We start from the raw sequence: 14,532 nt of genomic DNA on the forward strand, positions 1-14,532 counted from the left end.
CGGGATGCTCCCGAGGGAATCCCCCCGAGGGACCCCAGCCCGCCCGGGACCGGCCGCCAGGGGGCGCTGCCGCCGAGCTCACGGGGCCGCGCTGAGCTGGGACCGGCGGGAGCGGGAAACGGCCCCGTCAGCCCGGCCCGGAGGGAGCGGGAAACGGCCCCGTCAGCCCGGCCCGGGGGGAGCGGGAAACGGCCCCGTCAGCCCGGCCCGGGGGGAGCGGGAAACGGCCCCGTCAGCCCGGCCCGACGGGAGCGGCTGTTCCCGTGAGGAATGAACGGCCCCGTCAGCCCGGCCGGGCCGGAGCGGCGGCTCCCGTGAGGAATGAACGGCCCCGTCAGCCCGGCCCGGCGGGAGCGGCGGCTCCCGTGAGGAATGAACGGCCCCGTCAGCCCGGCCCGACAGGAGCGGCTGTTCCCGTGAGGAATGAACGGCCCCGTCAGCCCGGCCCGGCGGGAGCAGCGGCTCCCGTGAGGAATGAACGGCCCCGTCAGCCCGGGCCGGCGGGAGCGGCGGCTCCCGTGAGGAATGAACGGCCCCGTCAGCCCGGGCCGGGGGGAGCGGCTGTTCCCGTGAGGAATGAACGGCCCCGTCAGCCCGGCCGGGCCGGAGCGGCGGCTCCCGTGAGGAATGAACGGCCCCGTCAGCCCGGCCCGGAGGGAGCGGCTGTTCCCGTGAGGAATGAACGGCCCCGTCAGCCCGGCCGGGCCGGAGCGGCGGCTCCCGTGAGGAATGAACGGCCCCGTCAGCCCGGCCCGGAGGGAGCGGCTGTTCCCGTGAGGAATGAACGGCCCCGTCAGCCCGGCCGGGCCGGAGCGGCGGCTCCCGTGAGGAATGAACGGCCCCGTCAGCCCGGCCCGGAGGGAGCGGCTGTTCCCGTGAGGAATGAACGGCCCCGTCAGCCCGGCCGGGCCGGAGCGGGTTCTGCCGCCCCGCTGAGGGAAGCGCCCCTGCCCGGAGGCGCTGCCTGCCCTCCCTCAGGCCCGAGGCGGGCAGTGCAGGTGAGGGACGGAGCGGATCCCCGCCTGCTCATATAAAACAGGCTTTCTCCAGTGGTTTGGGGACCGGAATTTTCTTAGGGAACACCGTACAAGTCCTGCTATCCAGCTCTGCTGTGGCCTTATCCAGGCGGGTCGCTGGTGTTCCGTGAGGGAGCCCTGGTGCCGCTAGCCAAGCCCTCCTGGATCCTGTGAGGATTAGAGTTACCGTGAGGGGAAATTCTTCTTCTCATGGAGTATATAATGAAGAATGTCCAAAACTTAGCTACTGCAATTAAGTGCTGGGAAGAAAGAGCAGCACCCTGGCCCACTTACTCTCAACAGCGATTTGTTTTCTTTCTTCTGGTGCCGTCAGTTTTCTAACAACTTCTTTCATTGTATTTTCACAACCAGACTCAATTTCTTCCTGCTCAGTCTGATGTGTGAATTGCCTGACCATGGTGTAAAGTCACTGAGAGGACAAAGACCTTGATTCATCTTCCTCGGAGACACATCCTTCATCCCTCAGCTTTGACCTCTTGTCTGAAAGCTTGTCAGTTCAGGATCAATAGTAAGCAAGACTTGATTTTATGTTGGAAATTAATCTTAAATTACTAATTGGTCGCCATTTTAAACAATTATTTTGTTTAGGAATGAACCTGTGTTATGATCCCAGCAGGTGACAGGTAAAAACAAGCAGACATTTTAAAATACCACAAGGCTGACCTGATAGGAGAGCTCCCTTTTAAGACAACTGCCCCAAAAAAGGGTTAGTGGCAGATTTAATTATTTCCCTAACAATAACCAAAAAGATAATTTGAACCAGCTGCAACCAATAACAGTTACTGTGGCAGAAGAGGGCTGCAGGTGGAAAGACTAGTGCTTTTTCAGTGCTGCACTTGGAAAGTTCTAAGTACAACATGGAATAGGGAGGGTCATGAGGATGGTCTTTCAACACAAGTTAGAAATCACAGAGGAGATTTGACTTTATTTTTTCCCACTATTCCTTCACTTCAGGAGGGAGAGTACCCATGAGTCAGGGGGAAGCCAAATGGTAGTACATATAGTCTAATTCAATTGGCTCTGAAAGGTAAACTCTGAAAGGTAAACTCCCAGCACAAGGAGTGTGATGCTCAGAGTCCTTTACCACTGTTACCTTTTGGACTTGAGTTTAAGCCCGTCTCAAACCATCTGTGGTCCTTAGAGGTTTTTAGCTGAACGAATCTGAGAGGTCTGATCCAGTCCCAGCTGTGTATGTGCTATCTAATACCCTCCTAACGTTGTGTTTGTGTGCAGCATTTTGGGGTTTTGATCCAAAATGCTGCATTTTCCTTCAGAAGTTGCTCCCCAAGTCTGGCCAGCTGGCTGAGCTCTGGTATGGAAATCAAGCTGAGTAGCTTTCTCCACACAGTTCCAATTGTCAGAACTGGGAAGTTTTGTAAAAGCTACAAGGGAAGAATTGGGAAGCTGCTTCTCAGAACTGGGAAGTTTTGTAGCTTTGGGGCTCCTTCGGGGTGGAAGGAGGACTGGTGAACAAAGTGTTTAGGTTCACCCCAGAGGGCTTAGCTAACAGATGTTGGCTGGGTCCCTACTTTGAGGGGGGGTTATTGCATATTCATGAGCTGACCTTTTGAGCCACTCCCAATGCAGGGAGGACGTACATCTACATTTTATGTGCAGTATTTGGAATATAAAAGTTGCCTATATGACTGAGTGTGAAAACAGATTGGGGTTTATTATCTCAAGTCCTTTCTGCCTGCATTTCTTCTGAAGCCCCTCCTCTGTCTGCATCTGCTCTGGGGTGGCCCACAACCCCCCCAGTTTATCTAGCAATTACTGTCTTCCAAGGTAGAGTCACCAGGGTATGCAGTGGGGAGAAATGACATTCTAAATTAAGAGCCTCTCACACACTTGCAAGATGATAATTTGTCTGTAACAAAACTCCTCATTAGAATACTGTTAATTTCCTTTCTGTGGCAATTATAGCACAGCACTAGCTCATATGTGCAATGTGCAGAGATATTTCCCTGAAAAAAAAAAACAACCCAAAACCTATCATTACCACTAGTGAAAAACAGTCCTTAGAGAAGAAAAATGAACTTGTAATTTTGCAGCAATTTCTCAATTTAGTGGGAGTTTGGTGTTAAGGTAAGGAGTTCTGGGGGTTCTCCCTGTTGTTGATTGCATTCATGTTAGACTTTACAGTTGGCATTTTCCCACTAGCATCTGGAATCAGAGATGATACAGTCCCCAACTGAGTGGAACCTGTTACCCCTGAAATTCAGCTCATGTATTCTCTCTTTACTCTAAAAACTCACTTCCCTCCTCCCTACAGACGTCTTTAAATGACTGCTGTTTCTTCCTGTTGGCATAGCATATTTTTGCTTATCCATCTGTTTTGAAGTTTTGATGAGGTTTAGTTTTTCAATCAAAAAGAGATTGTTTCTATAATCACTGTTTAGTGCCTGGAATATTTTGGCAGGAGTGGTGTGAGTGAAGTGGGTTGGTGCTTCTCAGAAGTGCTGGATTTGGTATCCTGTTCTTATGCTTCAGGAGAGCAGGCTGGACAGGCTCTAGACCAGGGAGAAATGGCTCAAGGAATTGCCTTTAAATGTGCATGTGCAGGACGTCTGCTCTGTTTCACTGATGTCACTAAGGGGACAGAACCCCTCCTCTTCATCAGCTGTACCCAGGACCTCAGAAGAGCTTTTATTTTGTTGTCCTTTTCCTACCTGAATCCTGAGCTTGGAAAGTTCTCTTCAGGTCCAAGGGCTCTGGTTTTACTTCTCTGCTGTATGCTCTGCTACTGCAGCATGGAAGATCCTGCTCCCTTTTCCAGAGGTATTCTAGCTGGTTTGTTTTACTTTTTGTTTTTGTGGTTGGTTGATTTTTAAACAGGTTGTAGAGAAAAGAGGGACTTCCAGCTTGTTCTGTACTCGTGGCTGAGGTGTGTCTGATCTGGTACTGGACCTTTTCATGAAGAAAACATGGCCTGTGGTGCTGGACTCTGCTCTGACTGTGCTCTGTCTGGCTTTTAGCAGAAAGCAGAGGCACTGGCACCACGTGGATCAGCCTGGCTCTGCTCGCCCTTCCCCCTTGCCAACCTGCTATTTCTGTACTTGATTGCAAGAAGCTAAAACTGCTGGATTTTTGCCGGCAGTCAAGGCATTCCTCAAGTTCCTAATCCAGGCTCCAGATGGTTAAGTTAAGTTGTCCATCCTGACATATAGGAACGAATAATTATGGTAAAAGACTTAAAACCGCGCACCAGCCTCTCACGGTGAGACTCTAGGACAGAGAAGTCGCCTGCAGGGAGCCCCGGTGATCCGGCACGTCTGGTCACCTGTCCGCGGGCAGGAGGGCAGGGTGGAACCGGCCGGGCCCCGCCGCAGGGGCTGCCTGGTGCCGGTCACGGCCGAGCCTCCGCGGGTCACCCCGTGGGAGGCGGTGCCGGCCGTGGGCAGGGGCCACCCGGCGCTGCTCCCCCCGCGACCGCCCAGCCCGCATCCTCGGACGTGCCGCAGCTCCGGGCTCTGCCTCCGAGAGCCCCCGGGGCTCCCCCCGCACCGGGAAGGGCGGACCCCCGTCCCCGGGCGATGGCTCGGGGGAGGCGCCGGTCGTGCCCGGGCCGGGGGCACCGCCCGGCCGCAGGGGCGGGAGGCGGGGAGGGGTCACTGCCCCGGCCGGAGCTCGGCCGCGGGGATGCCGCCCGCCGGCGCTGCCCGCGCTAATTGGATGTTCCGTGGATGGAGGATTTCCTCCCCTCCCGGCTGCGGGAGTCATGAAGGCAGGCTCGGCTGCGCTTGAAAGTTTGCCAACCAGCAGCTAGGTTTAATTTCTTTAAGGATCTGGGGAGAAGGGGGGCGGGGGCTGGAGGGGGACCGTTTCCAAGCATGGGAGACAGGCTGCCGGAGCCTCACGCCAGCTCTTCCCCTGCTGTGGCTGCAAGCTCGGAGGCGGAAGAAATCGAGGTGCTGGACTCCGAAGATGTCCTACCTATGGCCGCAGAGGATGTAAGTTTCCTTTGCTCGGTGTCTTCCCCCCTTTCCCCCGGGCCGGGATAATCGGCTCAAGCTATTCATAGCTGAAGCCCGGGATGGGCACAGGAGCTGGGCCGGTGACCCTGCGGGACCAGGGAAAGCCGCCGTCCCCGCCGCCCTACGCGCCTCCCGCCGCTGGGTGTCTGCGGGCTCCAGCAGCCGCCGGGCTGGCTCTGTCCCCGGGGCCGCAGCTCCCGTCCTTCCAAGCCCCGGCGGCCCGCACAGGCTCCCGGTTCGCTGGGTGCCCGCGTCCGGTGGGGAGATGCCGGCGGGTGGCGGCTGATCGGGCAGGGGCATCGGACTGGAGAGGAGCTGACGCCTTGTCTCGAGGGGCTGCCGGGGGACAGAGAGCTCCTCCAGAGTCACAGCTACCCTGAGGGTGACAGATGTGAAACGCTCTCGCTCTCGGGAGCTGCTCCCTCTTCCAGCCCCCGAGCAACAAACAGTCGAGTAAGTTTTCTCCTCGGCTCGACAGGGCTGATGGCTTCTCTCCACCTTCCGAGCTCTGAAGGCACGTGGGGGTGGGATAACTTAGCACCGGCTCCCCGCTCACCCAGCCCAGAAGGACGCGAAGGGGTCCTGCGCACTCCAGATCTGCTCCTGCCGTGCTGAGCGGCAGTGCCTGCAGAGCTCGGGCAGTTGTTCTGCATCTGCCGGACCCGGAGGCAGGAGCTCGCCGTGCACCTGTCTGGGAGGGAGTGAACGTGAGAGCTCCTGCATTCCTGGTGCATCCCAGGACTGCTCACAGCTCTCATTCCCAGCAAACTTGGCTGGGATGAGGACTGAAAAGTGTCTGCTCAGTCTGCAGCGGTAAGTGCAGGGTCTGTTCCAGCCTGTCAGACATAAAGCAGAGATATTAAATGTCTTTCCTGAAGCGGGCTCTGGCTCGGGTCTTGCACCACTGCAAAAGGGGCACTTGGAGCTGAACGTCCAGCAGCGGCACATCCCCTCGGCCCTCTCTCAGCCTTTTTGATGCTGCTGGAGGAAGCCGCCCAGGCATGCTTAGGGACAGAGCCTGTGTTTCGCCCCCCAGCCCTTCTGAATCACCTAGAATTCGGTTGCTGTTGGATTTTCCTCCCAGAGGGCAATGGAGGAAGTGCAGTTGCTTGCTAGAGCTGCATTCCCCAGTCTGTATTCCTGAGCACAGTGCAGTCAGGAGGGAGCGTGTGATGCACGTTGACCTCTGCTACAACACAGTCAGACAGTCCTAAGAGGAGATGCCTGACTCAGGGGTGTGTGTAACTTTGACTTGGAAAGAGTGGATTTCCAGGAGCTTTTACAGTCCAGGTTTCCAAATCCCATTGCTGGCTTACGTCAGACTGTGACCTTTTCTTCTCTGACAAATTTTGTGCTTGTCTGGATGGTCCTACAGGAAAGATTTCCTGTTGTGATACATGTGACGCCCTTGGAGTTGCTCCAGCCTCTACACAAACGCAGCCATTAGCAATTCAATCCTGCCAGGGGGCCCAGGAGATGCTGAAATGTTCAGTGCCTGGCAGGATTGGGCTCCTGGGACAGGAGCTGTCCCTCATGAAGTCTAGATTCTCATCCCAGTTCTGCTGCTGCCTTCCTGCTTGACCTTGAGGTAGGAGAGCTTGGGTCAGATCCAGCTTGCAGTGTCTTGCCATTACTTGCATTGTTATTTGACTCTGGTACCTTGTTTTCTATAATCAACAAAACTAAAGCCTGCAGCTGCACTGGTTATGGGAAGCTGCTGAGACCTGGCAATAGATGATGTGACAGAAGCCTGAGGTATCATGTATCATCTGCAAGTCAGAAAAGCAGGAAGTGGTGTAAATGCCCTCCTTCTACTCTGCCAAGATTCCCTGCTGAATCAAGCAGGCTACAGAGCATCATCTCTGAAATTTTCAACTGCTCTGTGCTACTCTGTGCCCCCTGAGACCTAACTGGGGGTTGATTTTGTGTTGTTGCTATTACATCTGAAAGCCTGACAGAAGCTCTCTGGCTTGGCCAGCAAGAACTGACACAAGGTCAGTTCTTTATGTGTTATTAACCACAAAAATATAACACAGTGGAGGTTTTGCTGTCACAGCCTTGACAGTGTGGAACAGCTCAGCTGTGATGTCATTGTAGCTCTCAGAGCAGCATTCCATAAAGCCAGGATTCAGACAGTCCCAAAATGTTCTGTTTAAAGTGCTGGACTGATTTATGATGATAAATGAGAGCTTATAAATGGAGAGAGACATGGGGAGGAGGGGAGCCAACAACTTAACTAATGAAAAGTTATTCAGTGACCTGATACCCCACTGTCTCTTCAGTCAATTCTGCTTTAGATTTGCCTACCATGTGAAAGGAAATGTTCTTCTAAGACTAGATAGGACTCTAACCAGATTTCTGCTTTGCTAATAGCACTGTGAGGAGATTTGCTTATAAATGTCTGATATTTGTTGTTTTACTCAATTTGTTTCTTTTCTGGGAAGGTAAATGAGAAAACAACAGACGTAGAAACGTGCAAATGTTTCTGGGGATCCTAAGCCAGTAGTTACCCCAGTGCTGCCCCATGGAAGTTGCTGTCTTCTCAACTGGCCCCTAAATCCAGGATAGATGAGAGCCTTAAACAATTCAGTTGGAATTTCCTCTGTTTCATGGGACAGTGAGGCAGCAAGTCTGGGTCATGGAGATGAGTTGATATCAGTCTCTCTACAAAGCAGAAATCAGAGCCAGTTTCCAGCTATTTTTTTCTGTTTCTAAGTGACAAGGACTTGTGGAGTGTTCACATGGTTGTGAGCATCAAAGTGGAGCCTCCTCTTATACAGCATTTTTAAGGCAGTTCTGACAGAACAAAAGATATGGGGTAAATCCTTGCAGTGGGCTCTCTCCAGCCTTCCACCCTCCCACCTTGCACAAGAGGAATTACCTGTTTTTCAGATGTGGACATGTGAGGCTCAGAGAACTGATGGGTTATCAAAAGCCTGCAGAAAGCCAGACTCAGGAGCAGGCAGTAGACAAGGCTCTGACAACCCAGCAAAGGAATTGATGGGTCAGTGTTGGGCCACAGGATCTCAGAAAGTGATCTGGAAAAACATTGCTAATTCATCCATTCCCTCAATAAACACAGAGCTTACTTGATCTCTGTGAGTAAAAACCCCTTTTTTCCTCGCTTGCCTGCAAATAGACATAGTGGGAGAAAACAGAATTAACACATGAATGTTTTGAGTTCATCCTAATTTAGATTTGTAAATGAAAACTGTTCTCCCTGTGTTTGGTAGATTCCCCTTCCTCCTCCTCCGGAAGGATAGGTGATTCTGGGATGAAGAAGGATGCTGGAAATGGCATTAAATCATTTGGTTATTTCTCTGTTAGAATATCCTTCTACAGTTTACTGCATGTTAATGTCATTGCTCTTATACCTTCTTTTTACTCTTTTTCCTCCCTTATGCTGCCTCTCAGCACTGGAAAGCCCTATTTGATCAGGTATGTGAACAACTGATATATTCTCTCTGTCTTGTGAGCAAAGAGCCTAACCTCTGGTTAATTTCCTCTGTACTGGCTTTCCCTTGCATTTAAAATACAGCCTAGGAGAAATGTGCTGCATGCTCCCAGTTCCCAGGATGCTGGTGTGCAAGTCAAAATTATCACGGCTGCTTTGGGCCTTTCTCTCTGCTCCTCTTCAGAGTAGCCAGGGACAGTACTGAGCCCATCCCTGGTGGCTCAGGGGCTGAGCCAAGGTGCTGCAGCAGGTGCTCTGTTTCCTGCCAGTTGTGCTGTCCTTGCTTGGGGATTAAAGGATCTTCTGCTCTTTCAGGCAGGCAGACTAAGACTTATAAAACCAGCACAGGGTTCTTTGAAATGGCTCCCCAGCTGCTAAACTGACTTCTGCAGGGTTACATCATCCAGGCAGGACCTGCTGCTTTAAACTTGCACAGGATTAGCAAAGAATCTGCTTCTGTACCAAAGACTCTGGTTGTCAGGTAAATGCCTTGGGACAGATCTGTAGCTGGCTGAAGTCAGCACAGCTCTGAAGAGCTCCAGACTATAGCTGCTGAGATTTTGGGTTGTGGGTTCTAGTTTGTAAATTATGTTTTTAGCTGCTTTAATGGACACGTTTGCTTTGTGGTATCCCTTCCATCTGCTGGGTTGAAATGTGTAGCAGCTATAAACAGGGATTTTTCTAGGGTTGATTTGCTTCTAGACTGCAGCACTCTCTTGATGTCATAAACTTTTGTGCTGTTGTGTGTGCATATAAATGTCACCTTCTGTGAGGGAGCTTCCTCTGATGCTGGCATCATCCTGGCAATAAAGTTCGGATGGGATTTCATCCCTGCTTTATGAAGCAATAATCTTGCCCCTGTGTCTGGCTGCACTACAAAGCCAAAGCTGTGGTGCAGCCTGCACAAGGATGTCCTTGGTACCCTGGGGGTCCTGTTATCATTCAGCTATTAACTGGGGCTGCCTGTTCTGATGAGTGCTCATTTATCCAGGGTTAGCTGTGACCAACTGCTAATCCACGTGTCTGGACTGCAGCAAGTTGGCTGTGCTACAGTCAGCGGGCACTTGGGAGCTGGGTACTATGATTGTTGATCACACCTAAATTGTGTGGTGTGTTTGAATCTGCTGGGGCACATAGGGGGTGCTGCCACTGAAATGGTGGATGCACAGTAAATTGCTTGTGGTCTGGGCTGAATGTTTGTTTCAGCTGCTTTGAATTCTCCTGTCTCCAACACTGGCCCTAATTTGGAGTCTTATTCTACAAGCATCCTTTGAAGTCATTGAGTCCTTGTGGGATGGGGCTGTTGGCTGGTAGCTACCTCAGGCTCAAAGAGAGGAATCTGTAATTTCCCATTGGACTTATATGAATAGTAGATGGCATTTTTTCCTTCTTTTTTTTTTTTTTTTCTTTTTAAGGGGAGGGAGTTTGACTGTTGGATGTACAGAACACTAGCCCAGTAACAATGGAACAGGCTGTAAAGACAGACCTTCAGTAATTAGCTGTGTTTCAATTAGGGCTGCAGCTGAATTTTAAACCTTGTCTGTAAGACTTTATTATCAAAGAGAATGCAACCTGTGACAATTACACATAAGTCCTGAATAAATCAATGATGTCCTTGTTGCCTGTGGGCAAAGCTGACGTCTTCCTGGAGCATTATATCAGCAAAGCAATGCAATTAGTCCTGCAGTGAATTGCAAGATGCTGTTTGTGATGGAACAAGGTTGCTATTCCCAGCAGCAATGTGCTATGAGGAGAGGGGAGCACTTTGTTTAGCTCTGACTGGCATACACGTGAAACATGAGGACAGTCTTAATAACTAGAGAAAGCCTGGTGTTGACACTGGGAACAGTTGCAGCTCTCCCTGGGAGTCAGGACCTGACTGGGTGTGTACTTGGAGTGGCAATGGGTGGCCCAGGGCGCACGAGCATTTGTGACTCCTGGGCTGGGACTGAGGTTTGAGAGCCACCTTCTCTGTTTGACACATGTGCCTCTGCACTCACCACCTGCCAAGAGAGCAAGAGAAGGCTCTGGAGAAAGTGTTAAGAGTAGCTGGGAATTTACAGGCTGGTAGTCTGCAAGTGGCTTGTTGCTGTTATACTCTGTCATCCCAGAAAACTCTGAAGGGGAGTTCAGTGCACATACACCCAGCCTTTGAGAGGGGAATGAAATTATTATTAATGGTTGTTTGTTTGGGTTTTTTTTCTCTGGGGAAGTATTTTTAAAACTTTCATTTAAGTTTACTGACCAAAAAAAGCAGCAAGTTTTCTGTTTAACATACAAAATTAAAGGGGTTTGATTTTTTTATGATCTCCCCCTCCCCAGCTTAAATTAAAAATTCAGAACTTCTTGATGGAAAAATTGCTGCTCAGCCATAAAGTAGTGCTTTTTGCTTGGTTATTTTAGGAGAGAGAAGTGACTGACCATGTTTTCTGTAGGATATTTTTATTTGTTTTGATCCAGCTCTAATCTGTCACACCGGGAACTGTCAGTATCTCAAGCCAAGATCTTCAGCCACTTGCAGATTGATTTTTTTAAGAAGTAAAGGAACTTAAATTTTACAAAAACTCAGACCCAGAGCTGCTTCCTATGGTTTGAGGTTCAAAGAAGCCCTTCCCAGGACAAAATCCTGACTACACTGAAGCAAGTAGCAAAATTCCTCCTGGATTTAGTGAGGTCAGCACTTCACCCAAGAGTTTGGGAACAGGCAGACTCACAGCTCTTCAGTGCTGCAGCCAGACAGTTACAGTTCAGCTGCTGCCTCGTACTGTGCTTGCAAGATGTGGTTTTTATTACAAGGCCATGGCCCTCGGGCAGCTCTAACTCACTTTTATATGGGAACTTTTATAGGGATTCATACATTTATTTATTGTGCTCATAAACACCCTCCACCCCCACACACACATTAGCTCTGCATCTGCTGCCTTCTGCAGTGCCTGCACCATCGCTGCGTGCTCTGTGCTGTCTCTGTGAAGAATCTGAGCTCTGAGCAGAGCAAGCTCTCTCCATCCCTCTGCAATCACTTGGGGTTTTCTTCATTTGTTCTTCAGTGGCCAAAGCCCCATTTTTTTGTTAATCTTCTGGTAAAGTTGAAAACGCGACAATCCCAGGAGCAGCTGCTGACAGTTTCATGCTTCTCTGTGTTAATAAGATTTGTTAATTGCCTTGCACTCAGACATGAGAACATCTCCCAGTCCTTGCTGAAGCCAAGTTGTCTGATGGTTGGAGAGTGAGTCTGCAGATGAGTGTCCTGAGGGGCTGTTCCTGCTTTGCCACATCCTCCCCAGGGCCTCGGGTGCAGTTCTTTGCCACCGTGTCCCCAGTGCCCCTGCTTTGGCAATGACTGCAGCTGGTTGCTGTTATTCAGCCCTTGGCTGGGCTGGGTGAAAAGGGCTATCTAGGACAACGGTGTTCTTGGGACAGACCTGCCTTCTGAAGGTGGCTTTTAACCTTGTTCGATGCTAAGAGCTTCTATCTTAGAGTATCATCTTCTCTGTTTCCCCATCCCCATGGCTGTTGAGATTTTGAGGATGAATTAGCATTATCAGCCCTCATCTTGGAGTTCTCACTTCTTCTCACCCATACCCTGGTTTGTAGTCATGACAACAAACTTGTTTTAAATAGACACACAAAAAACTCTCTAAAAAGACCCTCCTTACTGCCTCAACACCTTGATCCTATTGCTTGTCAATCCAGGCTGTGTTGTTGTTGCAGCTGCTTTAGAAATCCTAGATTCCTCCCTGAGACTTGTACGTGGGTGTGATGGCAACAGATGAACAGAGTTTATGGGGAATGCAGAGAGATGCCAAGTTACCCAGTCTGTGTAGGCAGCTAATGGAAAACTTGAGCACAGAAACAAGGCTGTAGAGAAAGACATGCACTTGCCAGGAAGAGTTCAGTTGCTGACACTACCAGCAGTGGGTGCAGCTGAACCTGCTCCGCCATGGTCTCATAAAACATTAAAATATGCTTTAAGAGATGCTGACTTTGCAGCTGACTTAAATCCAGGGCTGGTTCCTGCACAATTGAAATTGCAGAGCAATCCATAAAATTGGGGCAGCTATTATCATTGTTGGTGGTAGCCGGGGAAGAGAATTATTTTGAACTTAATGATCTTTTATGTTAACTGTCCCTTTTTTCTGGGTAGCCTTTAGTGCAGGCAGGCAGAGCTATTTCCCACGCTGTAAAAGAAATTCCAGTTTATTTACTGGGGCACTGTTGAGCTAAACGTGACCCTTCACTTCAAAACGTTCCCCTGCCTATTGTTGCTGGCAAACCCCTGCCAGCAGTGGCTGCAAAACCTCTCCAGGCAGGTCTCACTGAGCTGTAGGCAGTGGTTTGTGCCTTGAGATTTCACCTCTTTCTCTAACAAACAACTTGTGCCTCACTGCTGGTTTGTTGGATCACTGGGAACAGGTGGAGCACAAACTGTAATATAAAGAATAGGAAATTATGGCAGTGATAGCAGCAGTATAGCCAGGGGGGTTGAGCCCAGGGTTTTGTGTAGCCTTCAAGTCCTTGCCTGAATTTTGGAGTATTGCTGCCTTTAGTGTTCATTGGGACATCTGTCCCCCTTTAAACGGAGTGGTGCTGCAGATAGGAGGCTATTGAAACTGTGATTAGGAAATAGTTATCAACTTGCCACTTCATCTGCTAAGGTGACTGGGGCATCATGAGGTGCTGGTGGGAAGACTGTCCATGGTGATAAGAGATTAGCATCCAGGCCCCAAACCAGCATCTGCCTCGTCTGCCATATCAGATGCTTCTGAGAGTGTGACAGGAAATGTGTCCCCTTCTCCCCCTCTGCCAAGCTGTGCATTGTAAAGGGAAGAGACATTTTAAAATCTACAAGGGTCTCTTTACAATGCACAGAGGGGGTTCTGCATCTGCCCCACGCCTTGAAGTCTAATCTCATTTACAGTTGTCAGCGTGGGCTGCTGGAGGAGATGAAAGGCAGAGGACAAGGAGGGAGAATAGATTAGTCTCGAGCAGAGGGCACTGGGAGTGCACCTGCCTCTGCCCCGCTACCTTGAGGAGGGGCGGCAGTAGCAGCTGGGCATGTGTCATCTGCTGCTCTTTGAGGCACCCGGCCATGGAGCACACGATTAATGGCTCAAGGGGCTGGGCTTTTGTGAGTGATAAAGCCCTGGGATTTGGGCTGGGCTCTCAGGCCTTTTCTCTGAGCAACACCATCACTTTGCATTTCTCAAGTGGTGTTGTGGTCGCAGAGAGCTGTCTGTGGCCACAATGCTTCCCTTTCTCCTCCCTCCCCAAACTGGGCTGACCTTTGCCATACAGCATTAACCCTTTGACTCCTCCACTTTGGGTTATGGGGTTGGGGGAAAAAAAAAGAATCCCTTCAAATTCATTGCCCTGTGGATAGCCTTGAAGGGAAGAAGGGGCTGGTAGATGTGTTTTTGCTGAAGGAGATTGGTTTGCTGTTGCCCTCTAGATTATCAATTCCTCACTGCCTTCAGCCAGAGGCTTTTTTGAATACAGCCTGGGAAAGGGGAAGGGAATTTATCCTTCCCTCAGTCAAGGAGGGAAACTTGGGCATTAAGCAGCAAATATATGTCCAAGTGACTATTTCCTCTGCAGGATAATGTCTTTTACCATGCCTGGATTAGCCTCTGTCCATCCCCGGTATTGTTACAGTGGGTGGCAATCTCCCAGCACTTCCAGGCTTATACCCAGATTTGACTTTTAGCCAAAATACCCTGGAGTGATGGCTCGGCATGAAAAAGCCACATGGAGGTCATGAATGATCTTCCCACCCTTGCAAGTTGAACAGCAAAAATGTCCCAGGTTCCTCCTTAATCTTCTATCTCTGTACACGGAGCACCAGCCAGCCCTTACGCTGAACGTGGATCTCTACAGCTTGAAAAGTTTGTGGTCAGCTATCCCTTTCTCCTTTCCCTGGCTATTTGGGCACTCCTCTCTCCAATCCCACCAGCCTGTACACTGACTGTTGACTTTGACTAGTGCAAAAAGTTGGGAGAGGAAGCCATCAGTATGAACCAGATATTGGCAGCATAGCAAACACAGCACTCTTAAGCCTGTGCCAGTAAAA

General features: G+C 50.4%; 1 protein-coding gene across 2 annotated transcripts in view; it reads left to right on the forward strand.

Annotated features, from left to right (window-relative positions):
• Positions 1 to 4,867: 4,867 nt before the first annotated feature.
• The window catches only part of RHBDL3 (rhomboid like 3), a 61,187-nt gene continuing 51,522 nt past the window's right edge, over positions 4,868 to 14,532 (forward strand). For both annotated transcript variants that reach the window (XM_054516857.1, XM_036394500.1), the window contains exons 1-2: positions 4,868 to 4,987; positions 8,426 to 8,449. In XM_054516857.1, coding sequence (XP_054372832.1) covers positions 4,868 to 4,987; positions 8,426 to 8,449 — 144 coding nt within the window. The remainder of the gene's footprint in view (positions 4,988 to 8,425; positions 8,450 to 14,532) is intronic.

The sequence above is a fragment of the Molothrus ater genome, chromosome 19 (genome assembly GCF_012460135.2).
Source record: "Molothrus ater isolate BHLD 08-10-18 breed brown headed cowbird chromosome 19, BPBGC_Mater_1.1, whole genome shotgun sequence".
Taxonomy (NCBI): Eukaryota; Metazoa; Chordata; class Aves; order Passeriformes; family Icteridae; genus Molothrus; species Molothrus ater.